Source organism: Anabas testudineus, chromosome 11 (assembly GCF_900324465.2).
Source record: "Anabas testudineus chromosome 11, fAnaTes1.2, whole genome shotgun sequence".
Taxonomy (NCBI): domain Eukaryota; kingdom Metazoa; phylum Chordata; class Actinopteri; order Anabantiformes; family Anabantidae; genus Anabas; species Anabas testudineus.
Window position 1 is genome coordinate 9,219,079 of NC_046620.1, and position 17,989 is coordinate 9,237,067.

The 17,989-nt window shown below is 39.3% G+C and overlaps 3 protein-coding genes across 4 annotated transcripts; all 3 read left to right on the forward strand.

The window, feature by feature from the left end:
• Window positions 1-216: 216 nt before the first annotated feature.
• dus3l (dihydrouridine synthase 3-like (S. cerevisiae)) lies at window positions 217-5,528 on the forward strand. Of its 2 annotated transcripts, none has more exons than XM_026348816.1 (16): window positions 217-453; window positions 550-659; window positions 1,325-1,595; window positions 1,694-2,045; window positions 2,152-2,228; window positions 2,360-2,455; window positions 2,553-2,594; window positions 2,731-2,883; window positions 3,034-3,150; window positions 3,407-3,472; window positions 3,692-3,802; window positions 3,897-3,993; window positions 4,286-4,361; window positions 4,678-4,866; window positions 5,063-5,191; window positions 5,298-5,528. In XM_026348816.1, the coding sequence occupies exons 2-16, from the start codon at window positions 589-591 to the stop codon at window positions 5,368-5,370; spliced, it is 1,920 nt and encodes a 639-aa protein (XP_026204601.1). In that variant the 5' UTR covers window positions 217-453; window positions 550-588; the 3' UTR covers window positions 5,371-5,528. The 2 variants fall into 2 exon arrangements, with proteins under 2 accessions (XP_026204601.1, XP_026204602.1); XM_026348817.1 differs by having other exon boundaries at window positions 2,366-2,455.
• A 500-nt stretch (window positions 5,529-6,028) lies between these two features.
• LOC113154678 (zona pellucida sperm-binding protein 4-like) lies at window positions 6,029-9,447 on the forward strand. Its single transcript, XM_026349006.1, has 12 exons — window positions 6,029-6,204; window positions 6,609-6,944; window positions 7,030-7,136; window positions 7,284-7,440; window positions 7,571-7,693; window positions 7,771-7,940; window positions 8,089-8,186; window positions 8,273-8,421; window positions 8,520-8,697; window positions 8,790-8,925; window positions 9,232-9,306; window positions 9,377-9,447. Exons 1-11 carry the CDS (start codon window positions 6,075-6,077, stop codon window positions 9,304-9,306), a joined length of 1,659 nt encoding a protein of 552 aa, XP_026204791.1. The 5' UTR covers window positions 6,029-6,074; the 3' UTR covers window positions 9,377-9,447.
• Window positions 9,448-11,363: 1,916 nt separating this feature from the next.
• cndp2 (carnosine dipeptidase 2) lies at window positions 11,364-17,616 on the forward strand. Its single transcript, XM_026349933.1, is given in 12 exon segments — window positions 11,364-11,490; window positions 11,771-11,914; window positions 12,221-12,383; window positions 13,772-13,860; window positions 14,620-14,820; window positions 14,956-15,040; window positions 15,152-15,312; window positions 15,516-15,680; window positions 16,767-16,829; window positions 16,831-16,909; window positions 17,057-17,204; window positions 17,415-17,616. Coding segments are annotated over 12 exon segments (1,425 nt in total). The 5' UTR covers window positions 11,364-11,430; the 3' UTR covers window positions 17,482-17,616.
• Window positions 17,617-17,989: the final 373 nt, after the last annotated feature.

Consider the following 17,989-nt stretch of genomic DNA (forward strand, 5'->3'; position numbering starts at 1 on the left):
TTATTTATTTTTGATTTTTACACTATGTACTAATATAACCAATAACTAATATGAGGTGTCGTTATGTTTGGTTTAACAATATAAAAGATGCCGCTTAAGAATAAAATCTTAATGAGCATGTTAAAAATAAAAAAGAGGGCAAATCCGATTACAATCCCTGGACTATAAACCAAAATGCAGCGGAACCAAGTTTCGCCACAGGTTTACCACGGACATTACCAAACGGCTGCACCGCCGTTTACTCACGCTGCTGTATGGTTACTTCTTGTTGTGGAAAATCTACAATCTGTATTTGTTGTATGTCGATATAAATTATCGTTCAGTCCGTGACATAACTAGTGAAATCTTTGCGTCGATAGCTTGTTAGCGTGGTTAACATTATTTAGATAATTTCAGTTTTGGTGCAAATTATGCTACAGTAGATGTGTATTTGTGCCACATTAGAAACAACAGGTAAGTTATTCGGCTTATGTCAGTTAATACACATATAGTCGCGACATAAGTTATACATCTGGTGCATGTTGCAGTGATCATATAATTTATCTACAGGTTTCTGAAAAGTGCTGGAGAAAATCCTGTGAGGAGATCATGGAAAACACTGCAGAGGACACGAAGGGGACAGATGTGGCTGTGAAGGGTGAAGCTGCTATAAAACCGGAGTGAGCAACAATAGATTCACATTATGATCTGGTGGAAATCAATGCAAGCATAAGGAAGTGTGAAGTGTGTGTTAGTGACAGGATCCAGCAGATGACAGTAATCAGAGAGCCGTCATAACACTGACTACAACTGACTGACTTCACCACAGCAGTTCATTACGGCTGCTGATGTCACACTGTCTGCATTTTATTTAAAATTTTCTGTTTTATCTTCACTGCTAAACAAGCAGTGGCAGTGGGACAACTAGTTGGGCAGCAAATAGTTCTCAACCTGGAAAGAGCAGTTCATATTTTCCCCACAGGGTACCCAGACATCCCCCCCTCCCCCTAAACATGTTCACTGCCTGCTGCTTTGTCAGCAAAAAGGCTTAATGCCTATAGTAAATGCACACGGCTTCTTGCACAGAGAATAGACTTAACTCCAGTATTACATAGACAGGATAGTCCAAATTGGTGGCTGCTATTAAAACTGAGTGTGATTTTTTGTTTATGAATTACATTGTAGGGCTGCAGTATTAATTAAGTATTGTCTCTTATCCTAAATTAACACAGTCCATAATACAATGATCATTAGTATGTAGTATGTCTTTGGAACACAACTACTTTGTTCAGTATGTTTCAGTGCAACACGAGGTTGAGATATTTTTGTTTGTTTCTCTTTGCAGATTCTTAACAACCAAAGAAAAATTTCATGAGTTCGTAGACTCTGAGTGGCAGGGTTCAAAAAGTGAAAAGGCCAGCCAAAATGACACAGATGAGGAGGCAACAGAGACCTGTGTGGATGAACCTGAAGCTAAAAAGCTCAAACTGGATCCTGAGGAGAAGCAGAAGGCGTGGAAGTCAGATAATAAACGTCTTAGAGGACAAAATAAGTCAAGGCCACACACGAAGCCCACCACCTATGATGAAAAACGTCTGTGTCTCTCAGTTATTAAGGTATGAAAATGTTACTGACCATTCACAAATGGCACATTTACTGACACAGTACTTTTATAAACTGACATTTACTGTCATGACATCTCCTTCCCTTTCAGGACAATAGGCAGTGTCCCTTTGGAGACAAGTGCCACTTTCATCATGACGTGGCTGAGTACATGGCTTCTAAGCCCTCTGACATTGGGGAGAACTGCTACCTCTATGACACATTTGGAAAATGTGCTTACGGTCTCTCTTGTCGCTTCGCTAAGGCACACACTACACCTGACTTCAAAACGATGGAGAAAGCAGATCTTGTTAAGGCCTTTGAAGGCAGGAACCTGGTAAAGAACAACTTGAGCAAAGACCTCCAGAATCGCCTGAGGAAGCGTTCAGTAGCCTTCAAGAAGTCAGAAGAGTACCTCAAAACACTTTCAAAGAACCGAGACAAAAAAGAACAGCAAGGGAACGGTAAGGACTAGATGGGTCTATAAAATAAATGCTTCTGTAAAAATAAAAGGTGTATTTTGAATTGATTTAAATCTGGTTTAAAAATACAGTCTCTTCAAACACCCAGGTGATGTCTGTGCACCTGCAGCATCTGCAGATCAGACTGGAGAGGAGCAGCATGTATCTACTGAAGCAGAAACACAGGTACAGAACTCAGCTCAGCTCAACTCAGAGAATAACCTCATATATTACAGTCTATCACTCAGCTGAAGAAGGCAAATACTGTGTTTATTGGTGTTTTTGCCAGTATTTTGATATGTTTGTTTTGTAACAAGCTGCAGACCAGCTCAGATAAACCACCTCCAGTGAAGACTGTTGGTCCATTGACTGATGCAGATGTCATCAAGTTGCGCCCATGTGAAAAGAAACAGGTATATCTCAGCAAACCATCTTTCTTCCAAAAAGGTATTTTCTCCACAGATACTTTTGGTTGATGGATAAGAATGTTTTTGTATTTCTGTATTTAAGGTGGATTTTCAAGACAAGCTCTACCTTGCCCCTCTAACAACTGTGAGTACTACCAGACTAAATGGAGGGATGACGTTTGATGTGCCACTGATGTAGTTGTTTATCATTTATTTATCACATTTTTTTATGTCAAATACCAGCTTATAAATGAGCTTCTGAACCCCCTTTCTGTTGTCAGTGTGGAAATCTGCCTTTTCGTCGTATATGCAAGCGCTTTGGTGCAGACATCACCTGTGGGGAGATGGCCATGTGCACTAACCTGCTGCAGGGACAGCAGTCAGAGTGGGCCCTCCTGAAGAGACATGAAAGTGAAGATCTTTTTGGCGTCCAGGTGCATTAATCCTACATGCTCTCTTGAATGATTCTATTTATGTTGTTCTAAACATGATTGGTAGACTTTGGTAATGTCTGTGTCTTTGTGAACAGCAGTTTTAGTGTGTGATTGAAGAGGGCAGTTCTGAATTCCAGATTGTGTTTCCAGGTGGAGGGCTGCTTTCCTGACACCATGACAAGATGTGCAGAGCTCATCAACAACAACGCTGATGTTGACTTTGTGGACATCAACTCTGGATGCCCCATTGATCTGGTCTACAAGAAGGTAAATTCCCTGTCAAACCAAGTGGCCCCATTCAGATTTATGTTAAAGGGAAGTTGATTATCACTCCTTTTCCCTCCTTGCAGTGTATATTGTAGTGGATTTGCCCACAGGTACAGCAGTATGAGCGTAACCTCACAGACAATAAAACCTACAATAGTTGTTATACAATAAATAAACAAAATACTGAAGGTGCAAGCATGAAGGTGGAAAATGGGCACTCAGTGACAGATGGTGTTTGTTTGCTTTGTTTCATCAGGGTGGCGGCTGTGGCTTGATGACACGTACCAGAAAATTTGAACAGATAGTGAAGGGAATGAACTACGTGAGTGTGGCTTTTTTGTCTAATGTAAATGTGTTATTGTTTTTTTAATGAAGGGGCTCTCACGGTGTTGACTGTTGAAGGAAAGTTGTCGGCTGTCAAGAGGAAATACAGCAAATAACGATTCAAAATAAATGGCAAATATACACTCACTTTCATTAGGTAGACCTGTGCAGTCTAAAGCAAAACAATACCGTAGAAAAAAAAAAGTTCTTTTCGAAGGTCCTCGACGTCCCTTTAACTGTCAAGATCCGCACTGGTGTTCAGGAGAAGTGCAGCATAGCACACAAACTCATCCCAGAGATGAAGAATTGGGGTGTCTCCATGATTACAGGTAAGTGTCTTAGTGCCGTAGCAGAAGTAAAAACGAATGTGATAAAGTTTTGAAGTGTGACGACACACCACTAATTCTGTTGTTTTCTTACAGTTGCATGGTCGATCCAGAGAGCAGCGCTACACTAAGCTGGCCGACTGGGACTATATCAATACCTGCTCTAAGTTAGCTAGCCCCATCCCACTTTTTGGTAAGTGGATTTCTAAAGACTGCAGATTAGTTGAATGGTAAAACATAAAAAAAAAGAACATTTAATCTATTTGTTCAGTTTGGAAATGTAAGATGACCACCAGTAGGTGTCCTTAGGCAAGACCTCCTCACGCTTACCCTGCCTACACTTGTACCCTACTTGTAAGTCGCTTTGGATAAACGCGTCTGCTAAATGACTAAATGTAAATGTAAATATGTAAAATGTAAATGTAGAACAGTAATCTATTGATGGTGATGAGTTGAACTAAGGTGACTTGATTTTTTTGTTCCAGGCAATGGAGACATTCTTTCCTATGAAGACGCCATGAAAGCAAGAGAGACCGGAGTTTCTGGTATCATGATAGCAAGGTAGGTGGCACTGAAACTATAGCAAAAATAGCAGAAAGTCCTCCATACTGATGGTGTTTGTCATATGTTTTAAGTCTTGACTTTATCCCACTGTATTTATGCTTTGAAGCTCTTACATGGACACAATCAGACCCCTTATAGCTTAAATGTATAAACAATGTATTTCTGTGTTCAATCTAGATTCCATGTGTAATAGTGTTTAAGTGGTATTTCTGTTAGTTACTCTACCCCCCTCTTTATTTGCTATAATAATTTTATAGAGTGAAGTTGAAAACTTATTAAAATGTTAAAGTAATATTTGATGTTGTTTCTTCAGAGGAGCTCTCCTTAAGCCCTGGATCTTCACTGAGATAAAGGAGAGCAGACACTGGGACATCTCGTCCAGTGAGCGACTTGACATCCTCAAGGATTTCACTAACTTTGGTCTTGAACACTGGGGCTCCGACACTCGAGGTGTGGAGAAAACTCGCACCTTCATGCTGGAGTGGCTTTCCTTCATGTGCAGGTGGGCAACAACATGGAATGCATAACTAAAAATCTATTATTATTATTATTATTAAGCCGCTTTTACACTATACATACAGTGTACATACAGAACAGGCTAAAATATTGTAAAGATATCTGGTTAATCACATTAAATACTTACCGATACATGGACTAATTATGATCTCTTTCCTCTTCCATCTCTGTCTCGCTCTCAGATATATCCCTGTGGGCCTGTTGGAGCGTGTGCCGCAGAAGATCAATGAGAGACCACCGTACTACATTGGCAGAAACTACCTGGAGTCACTGATGATCAGTCAAAATGTTGGGGACTGGATCAGGATTAGGTGAGCAGGAAACCCTTTTTAGGACATAATTCAGCCTCAAGCTGCTTTAAGATTAAAGAGTTAAACTAGTAAATTTTTATAACCTTTTGATGTTTTGTCTCTACAGTGAAATGGTTCTTGGACCTGTACCGAAGAATTTCAGCTTTTTGCCTAAACATAAAGCCAATGCCTACAAGTGATTTTTTTTTTTTGTTGGACCACTAAGCAAACATCCAGGATTTTTAGTTTTTTATTGGTTCTGGAGATTAAGAAATTCTATTGTTTTAAATTGTAAAGATTATTGAATCCTTGGTTTGATCTGTGGTGCTGAAGTGGAATATATGCAATAAATTTCTATTTGCCAGATTATGATTTTTTGTTTTTTCTTATATTATCTTGCTGATGAAGTGAAAAGATTTAGAATCTGTCGGTATGAATTATAACTTAAATAAAAATACAGTCATTGAGAATAGCTCAAGCATATATATCTTGTTAAACACCGAAACACTGAGTTCTAAGTTTGTAAGGTGTACATGGACTATACAGTATAATGAAGTGTGACTATACATTTGGAGATTTTAATTGTTGTTTCAGCTTTATAGTAGATGAATATTACTACAATATTAAACACCTTAAAATACAATGCAGCACATGTCACTATACAAACAATTCTATGTCTAATCTAATTTAATAAATCGTTAATTAAAAAATGTAATACACTGTTGAATAATATAAAGTAAATAATGATCATTTTATTTGAAATCATCTACACACCTGAGTCTTTAATTGACTGACAAATGCCAGTTAGCAGTTACCAGGTGTGATTAATTAGCTCGAGACATCTCTTGTAACCTGCCAGGAGTCTGAAGTGTTTAGGCTGTTGGGAGAGCTTTCACTTGGATCCATGGCTGGGCTCAGGGTCGGGTTACTCGTGGTCCTGACCGGGACTCTGTTGCTGGATTCAGCTTGGTGCTTGACTAAACTGTGGAATCTTCATGGGAATGAGCTGTGGGCTGAACCACTTGGCCCAGCTTGTAAGTTCTGCTGCGTCAGCCTTGCTTTGTCTGGTCTGGCCAGGCCAGTACCTACCGGCAGCTACAAATCCCCCTTTAGCTGAATCTGATAACTGACTCAATGATTCCTCTTTACTTGTGTTACTCTTGTACCAAATTTTAACATTTAACATCATCCTGTTATTTGGTGCAGCTGTGTTTTTGGAACTAAATAAACACAAATTAAGACTACAACTTGGCCTACATTAAGATGGATGTGTATTATACTGTATGACAGCAGTGAGAATCAGTTCTTTCTTTGTTATTCGGTATTTATATTTTCTGTTAATAAATACAAGTTTTGGGGTTAGGATTGATCTATTGAGCTGAACAACCCAGAAACCTTGCATCATGACTTTGTTTCCACTTCTTCCTCTTATCTACAGATGATAAAGACTTGGAATATGTTGATGAGAAAATTCCTGAAGATGAAATTCCTGAACCCAAAGGTGAAGCCACCAGCGATGGTGAAGCCACCGCTGATGGTGGTGACTTCCACTCTCCTGGTCAGTCTAGATTTCCAACGAAAGGGGGAGATTCTAGTCCAAGAAACTGGGACAGTGGTTTAGATGGTGGATCCCAGGTGGAATTTGGAAATGCCCCTCCAAGAACCTGGACTGGTGGTGCTAGTCCCAAATCTCCCTGGCTAAATGTGGTTTGCAGCACCACCGGCTTTAAAATTACCCTTTTGACAGGTCAATTAAGTAATCTGAACGTTCTGGGTAGGTACTGGTTTCTGCTCATTTTAAAAGTCAAATTTGCTGATTGCATGTCATTGAGTGGCTAGTCATTACTTTCCCTGTCCAGGTGCTGATCACCTACTGCCTGTAATGGAAGGAGAGTCTTGTGGGTATGAGGTGAACCCAGTGAATAACATCTTGACTATACCTTTCACTGGTTGCAATGTGAAACAGGTAGGTCACGGAAGTTTAAGTCTCGACTCAGTAATGTGTTCTACTAAAGCCTAAAGTAATATCTCGGTTAGTGAGTAAGTATATCTCAGTAGTTTTGTTCTTCCTCAGAATTGAGTCCGTGTTTTTATGCTATATATTCAATTTCAGGCTACTAACTACGTCCTGCAGTTGCTGTATATTTCCAAGTTTGGTCAGATACAAGTTGCCACTGCATCTTGTCCGCAAGCCGTGCCACCATGGGGCATCACTCCCAGTGCTCCCACCCGTGACCCAGTCACTTTCACAGCATCACAAAAAGCGCAAAGTGAGTGTAAAGGCTAAATAACTGAGACCAAAGCCTTTTGTGTCAATTTTCTATCTTTGGTATAAAGAACAGAACTGAACTAATTGTACAGATTAAATGTTTGCCTATTTTATTTATTTTTTTATTTTAGATTGCTCTGTTTCACAAAGTGAACAGGTACGCTGTGGTCGGCCAGGAATCTCAGCCAACGCCTGTGAAATGAGAGGATGCTGTGTGAATCCATTTACATCTGCTTGCTATTACCCACTTGATGGTAAGGTGTCTGCATGGGTGTTTTTTGTAATTTTCTTAATCTCCTTGGGTTGAGTGTCTCACTGTTTGTCTTCTCAGAGTGCACCGTGGATTATCACATTATCTTTGCCGTCCGCTACAACTCTGCATCTGTCCCCGTGGACCCCACCAATCTCTTTATTCCTGGGAGTAACTGTAAACCAGTCCTAGTTAACGACAAGGTTGCCATTTATAAGTTTAGAGTCACAGAATGTGGAGTACGTGCTTATGTAAGTTGGCCTCCCTGTTTAGTTTTTACTGTGCAGTACACAATGCGTCAATGTACAAGTTGGCAAGTGTTGCACTGATTTAAAACCATGTTTGTCAAATATTTATATCCATTTACCACCTGGGGTAAGTGTGACTTTTTTTCTTCAGGATATTGGTTATACAAAGATCTTCATGGTTGAAGTGCAGACACTTGTATCAACTTTGGAGCTCAAGTTTGGTGCAATTACAAGAACTGCTCCGCTTAAGTGAGTGGGAGAGTTCAAGTATTTTGTAAAATCTGTTTATGCTGTATTTGGATTAGTTTATGTTTTTTTATCCTTGTTTTTTAAAGATTCACGATTGAATGCCGCTACAACCAAAGGGGCGCTAATAATCAGTTGCTGGCCAGCACTGGCTACATGGTGAAGACTCCAAGTTCTGTCTTGCCATCAACATTAGTTAGCAATGGTCTATATGGTGTCCAATTGAGACTAGCTACAAGTAAAGTATTCAAGCGTTATTTTCCAAAACAAATTCACCAAGTTATTCTCACAGTTCATCAGTTTCATATTTGCTTCTTGCTGGTACAATCCCAACAGATCAGACATATTCCACTTACTTTCCCAATGACCATCCACCTTTGAGGCTTCTCCTTGGCAATCCAGTGTATGTTGAACTGAATCTCATGTCTCCAAATCCTGCAGCTGTAATTCTGGTAAACTACTGTGTAGCTTACCCCCTCTCTGCAAAGAATGCACTGGTGCTTATTTATGAAGGGTAAGTGCAGTCTTCACTGAACTCACGGCATGTCAATTTTAAAAGCTGTTGCTGTCTGTCTACTTATCCATACATTGGATTTGTCTCTGTAGCTGTGCCAACCCTAATGCTCCAAATGTGGCTGTCCTTAAAGCCAGTGGCATTCCCCAAAATCCCAACCAGAGACGTTTTGTGGTCACTGCCTTCCAGTTTATGGATCAAAGAACAAACCGCTATCTTGATGAAGAAGTAAGTCAAAGCGCACAGATCAAAACATTATCACCACTTGGTAACAAGATGAAATAACAGATTTTTGTATCCGAGTAAATGAACAGGTAGCTCTTAGTGTCACATATGGGGAGAAATGATCAGACATGTGGGTTTGACTGACTTGTTGTGGGTCCCAAAACTAATGAACACTAGAGGGACCACAATAATGACTTTGACTTCTTCATTAAAACTTAAATTGCATTTAGTTTAAAGTGATAATCTCTTTTGTTTTAATAAGTATGACTTCATAATTGTTGTGCCCCCCCCACCCCTTTCCCTCTCTAGATCTATTTCATGTGCTCTACGGAAGTGTGTAGGCCAACAGAGAAGATCTGTGTACATCAGTGTTTTGATGGATAGGTGAGTCTTAAAATTAAAATTCAATGTGGACTGTAACTGTAAATTACTAATCATGTTATTTTGCTTCTAGGCACCATAAGGATTTGAAGTAGAGGGACAAGATGATGAAGATAATAAAACTGAAAATTTTACAAAATACCACTTCTTGGTGGCGTCTTTTTTTTTAAATGAATATGGGACTTGGTGTGAATTTAGACTGGATGAACTGTAAAGGTACATTGACTTGTACTCTGGCCTTTGAGTTGATATTGTTTAAATGGAAAGCTAACTTTGTGGCTCATTTCCAAATACTTGTAAGCATTTTATCTGTTGGACAACACTGTAATTTAAGATTGTTGCAGCTGGTATCATTCAACACTATATACATCACCTTTTTATACAGTTTAATGTAACTCAAAGCCCTTTGTAGATGTGAACATTAAACGCTAAACTAATTTACACATCAAAATAGACATGCAAGTAAAAGTTGGTAGGCCTATTTGCGTATTATAGCATCTGAATATAGCATGTTTACTTTACCAAAAGTAAATGAACACATGCAGAATAGGATTGTATATTATTGGACTAATTTAATTAATTGCATCACCAATATGGCAGTTGGCAAAGGTAGAGATAATCTGGACAGGTGGCTAATCCATAAGTATACATGTTTTTGGTGCTAGCTGTCGGGGAAAAAGTCAATCACACTGTCACATTAAAGTTTCCTTAACTCTTTCATGATGTTTGAAACAGTAAGTTTTCTTTTGGAAGACATTAGGATTTCTGAGAGCTGTCTTTCTTTCCCAGCGCCTTGCAGAATGGGTGGCCGTCCAGAGAGTGTGTGTGCATGGCCAGAGAAGCTCAAGTAGAGTCCAACACAGCTCTAGTCCATAAGTAAACAGGGTGGTAACAACCCGTTAATCTTCCAGAGGGAGCAGCTCTCCTCTGTAAAGAGTCTCTGAATGAACATGACCGAGCAGCAGCCGCTGACCCACAATGCTTTGCGCGCATGAACGCAGCAGTTCTTGTCCGTGTTAAACTGCGACTCAACCTTTAGTTTTTTTCTATAAAACAGACTTTTTCAGCTGCGGACCATCGTTTAGCCGGCAGAGCTGTTCTCGAATAAGACAGTAAGTGTCTGTGAGGTGAGGACAGTCCCATGTGGACATCAGCTGTACGGTAATAAATACGAACCACATCACAGGTAGCTAGTTTACTCACTGTGCATTTCAGAAATGATCAGATCATAGTTTTATCAGTTGAGGCTTGAAATGATTCAGTATAATAACATAATAATGGTAAAGTATAATCAGTTTGACATATGAAGGTAGCTTCCAGCTAATGCTACCCCCCTCACACTAAGCTGTCACCCTGTTTCAGTAAGTTAGCTAACAAGCTGCCCTGCCTTCGCAGCTTTAAAGCTAACTGTGTCAAACCGTTACACAACATCACAGTAAAATAGAAACTTTACTTTTATTTTATAGTTTCAGTTTCCGTCTCCACATTACAGCAAAGAAACAATCAGTTTCAACTTTATTTATTCTGGTATTTAGCATAAACCATTAAACTACATAGCCTATTACATCATTTGTAGTCTGAGTTAGTTTGCAGGCTCTATGTGCTCTTTTAAAATGCATAAATACATACAGTGGAGATCAGCATTTTATAGTACAATCATTAAAATTTAAATCAAGAACATGTATTAATATGTTAAAGGTGTGCACATATTTATAGACTGATTTATGTCCTGTTTGATTCAGTTAATCTACATATATGACACAAATCATACTAGTATAAATTGTGTATATTTTATTAAAATTATTTAAAGTTTATTTTTCAATTCAGAACTAATGCAGAATTGAGGCTAATTTTCCCATGTTTTTGTTGGAATACTCAACAGTACAAACAGTTTATTTATTTATTTATTTGTGCCTAATTACTGACAAATATTGCACTGTAAAATGAAAATGAAAATGTCAACTTCCTGATATGACTCGTGCTAGTCTCTCACCACTTTGTGCAGAGACAGCAGTAGGCAGTGGGAGGGTGTGTTCTTTGTCCTCCTATAAAACAGCAAAGGAAAGGAAGTAGATTCTCACACAGTTCTGCCTGTTAAACCCTCAGCACCTCCTGTTGCTGGCAAAGATGGCTCATCTTACAGAACTTTTCGACTATGTGGACAAACACCAGGATCTTTATGTGCAGGTAAGGTATTCTTTTAACACAATATCCGATGTAAAATTACACCTTGTGTGATATCAGGCCGATATTGTCAGCTAATCATTGTGATAATTTGATTGAAAAACTTTTATGTGTGTCTTTAATACATGACAGCACTAGAACACAATTGCTTGAGTTAATCTGTCTTAAAAGTCATACACATTTGTCACATTTTCGATTCCTTAACTCTTTCATGATGTTTAAAAAAGACAGTAAGTTTTCTTTTGGAAGATTATGATTTCTGAGAGTTGTCTTTCCCCCCCAGCGCCTTGCAGACTGGGTGGCCGTCCAGAGTGTGTCTGCATGGCCAGAGAAGCGTGGTGAGATCAAGAAGATGATGGAGATGGCAGCCAAAGACATTGAGAGACTGGGGGGGACAGTGGAGCTGGTGGACGTCGGCAAACAGGAGGTCAGAGTGTGTGTATTGTTGCAGTGTTGTATGATTATCATTCACTTTCACTAGTGTAACAGCTACTCTTCTTAGGGTCGGTAGAGAAAAGTAACTCCTAACGTTAATGTTTGAACTTAAACGTAAGTCACACTAGTTTCTTAGTTGCAAAGTCAGTTAAACTGTATGTCATAAGTAATGGATGATGTTTCCTTATATTCTGGTATATGACCTTTGTTTGGGGGAATTTGGTTCCTTCTCAAACAAACAAATGCAAACAAATAAAAAAAAACTTTAACCTTTCCTTTTTCCATTTTGTTAATGCAGCTCCCCTCTGGAGAGGAGATCCCGCTGCCTCCAATCGTTCTGGGGTCTTTGGGGTCAGACCCAGCCAAGAAGACTGTGTGTATCTACGGCCACCTTGATGTCCAGCCCGCCAACATAGATGATGGCTGGGATACAGAGCCTTTTACTCTGGTAGAGAAAGATGGTAAGAGCAGAAGCAACAGCTGAATATAATCCAGAAGGTTTGCCACAATCAAACTACAGTGGAGATTATTCAAGGGGACTGGAATGCTGTTTGGGAATGTAATAGGAGCCTTGATGTGATTAACTTTAGAGTTTTTGTTCCTAATCTTCTGTGCAGCGATTACACCACTTTCATTTTTGGCTTTGCAAACATTTCGTTTCAAATATCTCTAAAGCCAACAACCAGCATGTCCTGCAGACAAGCCCTGAGGGAAGCAAAGAAGACAGTTAAAATGAAATGTAGTTTAACTGATCAGTGACCAGTGAAAGGTTACGGAATAAAATGGCATCGGTAAATCAGTAGAAACATTTGTCGCCTATGTTCCATTTGCCTCAAACTCAAACCCCACCTCTGATGAGCAGTAATGTTGTTTTAATCATTGCTTATCATGATTACCTGAATGAAACTTTGACCTTTTATCAGCTTTGAATGTGATTATATCACACATAGCTCCATACGTCTAAAGTCCTTAGTCATGTCTCATCTTCAAATCTCACAGATCAAGTTGAACAAGTACTGCGAATGAAAGACCTAAACAAAGTTAAACAACAACAAACAATCTCAGTAGTTTTATGCTCTGACAATGTTAGACAACAACAAAAGACGTGACTCTTCTGTATGTGAACTCCTATAAACCCTGTAGATCGGTGTGATATATCAGCACTGATTAACCCTGAAAGCTCATTTTTACTGTGCTACTTGACAAGCAAATCACTTCAGATTAGGACTGTAATCTTTTCTGTCATATCATTTAGCCACATTTGCTGTTTATTTCTGATGACATGAGCACTACTAGACCGTGAGGTATGGAAAGACTTTTGGCCTCCTCGTGTAATAAACATTCACTTCCTCCTATCTCATTCCTGCCTGTTCAGCTCTTTTCTTGCTTACATGATGTTTTACACCACATTACATTCCTTATTTTGCAAATATTAGTAGCTTATCACTCTTATTGACCCAGGAGGCCATTATTTGATAGACTAAATAGGCATTGAACTCCTACCTTCACATTACAACCCTTCTATAATTACCAGTTCCGGGAAAAAAAAAACAGAAACTGTTGTTAATTACATAGGTATTTACATGTACTGTACATCTGTGACTCTTGTCCAAACCTGCTCTTCATTGTTGCTTGTTCAGCTTTAATCAGTCTGAGCTGTCTGCCACATTTGTAGTGAACTTGATCCGGACAGACCTGTCGTCCACAGGTTAATGTTTAAGGAACACTAAAATAACTGGATTGAAAGACAAAGTTTAAAGGTTTTTTTTTTATAAACAGATTTTTTTTTTATTGAACATTGAAAAGCTACTTTCTATATTTACAGTCTTTGTCACTTGTCTTTTTCTAGGTAAGCTCTATGGAAGAGGTTCTACTGACGACAAGGGTCCAGTGTTGGCCTGGTTTAACTGCATCGAGGCCTACCAGAAGATCCAAAAGGTAAAGTCAGCGTCACAGTTTGATTTCTGTGTCAGTGAGAAGTGAGATCTCAGACTATGTGCTAGAGACTCTACAGTGGGATGTCACGCATCCAGAAAACCAGGCCTTCCACTCTGAGATCAGCAGGGCTTTGTTAGTATGTGGCTCATTTCCACACAGTCATGTGACATCAAACCTGTTTTGTTTTCAGTTCTGTTCTGTACAGATATAGTCTTAAGCTTCTTATGCATGACTTGGCATTTTGGGCGTCTTTGAATATTGTCAAGTCAAGTCAAGACGTTTTGAATATTGACGTGAAACATCAGGCTTGAAAGAGGCTAATTGCCATTTACTGTCAGGAATGCTTTTTCATTGCCAAAAATAAAATATAGACAGGTGTAGCAATGTTGAAATTCATGGAAAGTGAAGGGACAATAACATTCACTTTCATATTGTATTTTATTTTAAAAACTGTTTATTACAAACGCAGTTCATCATTTATAGTAGTTATAGCTCTTGCCACCATGACATTAGACTGGACACATGGTTAAATTTAATGTTAATGAAATGCAGGCAAAGAAAACATGAACATGAAGCATGAAGCAACATATCAAATACTGCAATTGTACTTTTTGTATTTTAAAAATAAACAAACATTGTAGAATGATCACCTTTCTGATGAGTCCAATAAAAACTGAAATTGAAATAAATTCATGGCAGATTCATGACTAATGAAATGTTCAGTGAGTATATATGTTTATTGTTCTCTTTATGTTACAGGAGCTTCCTATCAACATCAAATTCTGCTTTGAGGGGATGGAGGAATCTGGATCTGAAGGCTTGGATGACCTGATCTTTTCTCGAAAAGACACCTTCTTTAAAGATGTGGACTATGTCTGCATCTCCGACAATTACTGGCTGGGCAAGACCAAACCCTGCATCACGTACGGTCTGAGAGGAATCTGCTACTTCTTCACTGAGGTGGAGTCTGATTGAGGTTCAACTGTAACAAAAACTGATGAAGTGTCTCAGCATAACACAGCATTACTCCATCTTTTTGAGAATTTGTGTTTGTGTGCAGCACCTTAAAACTATGGTTTATTCTTGAAATTAAAGGTGGAGTGCTCAGAGAAGGACCTGCACTCAGGGGTGTTCGGCGGTTCTGTTCATGAAGCTATGACTGACCTCATTGCACTTATGGGTAAGTAAAGCTGCTGATTAAGCAATACTTCATTAGACTTCATTCTCTAATCACAATTCTATTCATATTTGAGCAATCAGAGTTTTAGTTTTGTTTGTCAATCTTCAACAGGCTCCCTGGTAGATAAAAAGGGGAAGATTTTGGTTCCTGGAATATATGAAAGCGTGGCTCCTCTGACAGAAGAAGAGAAAAAGCTGTATGAGAAGATTGAGTTTGACTTGGATGAGTACTGTAAAGACGTTGGAGTAGAACAACTGCTGCATAACACCAAGGCATGTAACTGATTTTCTTTTTCACTCACTAAAGAAACCTTGAACGCTTGGCACCTCAAGGGCTCACAAAGAACTTCCCCAAGGGGATTAATAAATTATCAATTATTATTATTAAAATTGAGGCTGAACTGCTCAGAGTTACTTAGTTGTAATTCATCCTAATTTGTGCTGCTGTATCATTCTTCTTCTTCTTTTTACTCTAGGAGCTGATTCTAATGCATCGCTGGAGGTACCCATCTCTATCTCTTCATGGTATTGAGGGGGCTTTCTCTGAGGCAGGAGCCAAGACTGTCATCCCCCGCAAGGTCATCGGCAAGTTCTCCATCCGCCTCGTCCCTGACATGGACCCCAAAGTTGTGGAGAAGCAGGTAGATCGTCAAATACTTAGGACTCATTGTGTCTATCTTGGTCTTTAATAAGTAGTAGCAGTAATGAGTTCAAAAGTCTTTGCTTGTCACCTGAGTATCTTTGTGGTAGTATGCCACAAAGATGACTGGCTTAGTCACACACAGGTTTTTGACAGTTACTCAATAAATGTTATTGCAGGGGGGAATTGCCCCTTTTCAATTTTTACATTTAGTTATTGTAAAAGCAACTTACAAGTGAGGTACAAAGCGAACAAAAATCTACATCAAGGAGACAAACTTTATATTGGGTGATCTGGAAAGAGCTGTTTCAGTTTCATGGGTACAAGTGCAAGATTTGTTTGTTTTAAGTGCAGAGAAAGGTTCAGAGTGAGGCAGCTGAGTGTGCAGAGGTGGGTAGGTCGCTCCACCCTTGTTGAACCACTGAGCTAAAATGTTGTTCTTGGGATCTTTTGAGGTGAGGTGAGGGAACAACAGGACATTGTTCGCTTGCATAGCGCAGTGAGCAGAGGGATTGTAGACCAGGATGAGGAAGTTGCTGTTGAGTTGACCACTTTGTAGGTAAGGGTCAGGGCTTTGAACTTGATGCGGGTAGCGTAAACCACTGCAGAGATCTGAAAAGTGGTGAAACGTGTGTCCTTTTTGGCTGATTAAAAATTAGACGTGCTGCTGCATTTAGGATCTTCTGGAAGGGTTTGATGGTGCATGCTGTTAACTCTGTCAGTGGGACATTGCATTAGTCAAGCCGAGGTTTGACCAGAGCAGTGAGTTGTGCTGTACAGTCCGAAAGGTATGGTCTGAGCTGTCTGATGTTGAAAAAGGCAAATCTGCATGCCCTTAAAACAGCAGAGATGTGGTCGCTAAAGCTCAGTTGATCAGCAGTGATCACCCCCAGATAATTGATTAAGATTAAATTTCCTCCGTCCGTTGACAATGTGATTTTCACAGCAATTGATACTGCTGTACAACTGACAATTGTAGAAAAAAACAGAAAAAAACATTCTTGTTATTTACTACTTACTGAAACCAAAATCACACATTTGTCCTTAGTGACTTATAACATTTTTACATGTCTTATGCATTATCAAGGTTATTGACCACGTGCAGAAGAAGTTTGCTGAACTGGGAAGCCCCAACAAACTGAATGTGTATTCAGGGCCACGGAGCCAAGGCCTGGGTCTCTGACTTCAACCACCCACACTACATGGCTGGTCGAAAGGCCATGAAGACAGGTACAAAGACCAGACACTGATAGGAATGACTTGCAGGACAAGGTCACTCAGGTCTAGATGTTACAAAGGATAAATAGGAAATGTATTGAAAGTTTGTACTTGTTTGACTATTCTATTCTTTGTCTTATCCTTGATGCTGTTGTTTAGTCTTTGGTGTGGAGCCTGATCTGACCCGTGAGGGTGGAAGCATCCCCGTTACCCTGACCTTCCAGGAAGCCACAGGACGTAATGTGATGCTGCTCCCTGTGGGATCCTCTGATGACGGAGCTCACTCCCAGAATGAGAAAATCAACAGGTGATCTCTCTTTTCACTGGAATAAGCATCACTATATTGAGATAGTAAATAGTATTCAGACCAGCGGAAAGATTATTTAAATACTGTTGATTATTTTCTGCCACCTCTTATATTTTTGATTGACTTTGTACTTTCTTTTGTAGCTTGTAATAACATCAGCTATTCACTATTTAAACATTGCTGTTTATTTTTTCTTTTCTTTATTTTTAGATCCAACTATATTCAGGGAATCAAGATGCTTGGTGCGTACTTCCATGAAGTTTCCCAGCTGGAATAAACTGACTTATCATCTTTAAAAATGTAACATGATGTCCATCCTTACAATAAGAGCCATAACGTTTACGGTATGATTAATCTTCCAAGGTCAACGGTTTTCTACACACTGCTCATAATAATAAAATTCCTTTTCTTTCTTACAATTGTTTTGCTGTCATTACTTCTGCTTGAGGCCTGGGTGACAATAGGATGACAATAAAATCAGTGCTTCTCTGTGTTCATGTTTACTTGTGCAACCACTCCCATGCAGAGAACTCTAGCTATGTGCAACGTGACTGCTGTACTGGTTGTACAGTTTTAAAAAGCTCATGCCAAATGACTTTTTGAAATGACCTAAAAAACTAAACAAAACACAGTGAACAAACAGAATAATTCACCAAAACTAAGTTGCCTTGAACAGGAATAAAATTAGGGATTGTCAGTATTGGCATCATTTTAACAATGTTCAGCTCATTCAGGCTGAGCAATCCAGGTAAATTGCTGCAAAGCTTTGTTGCACACTGTAATAA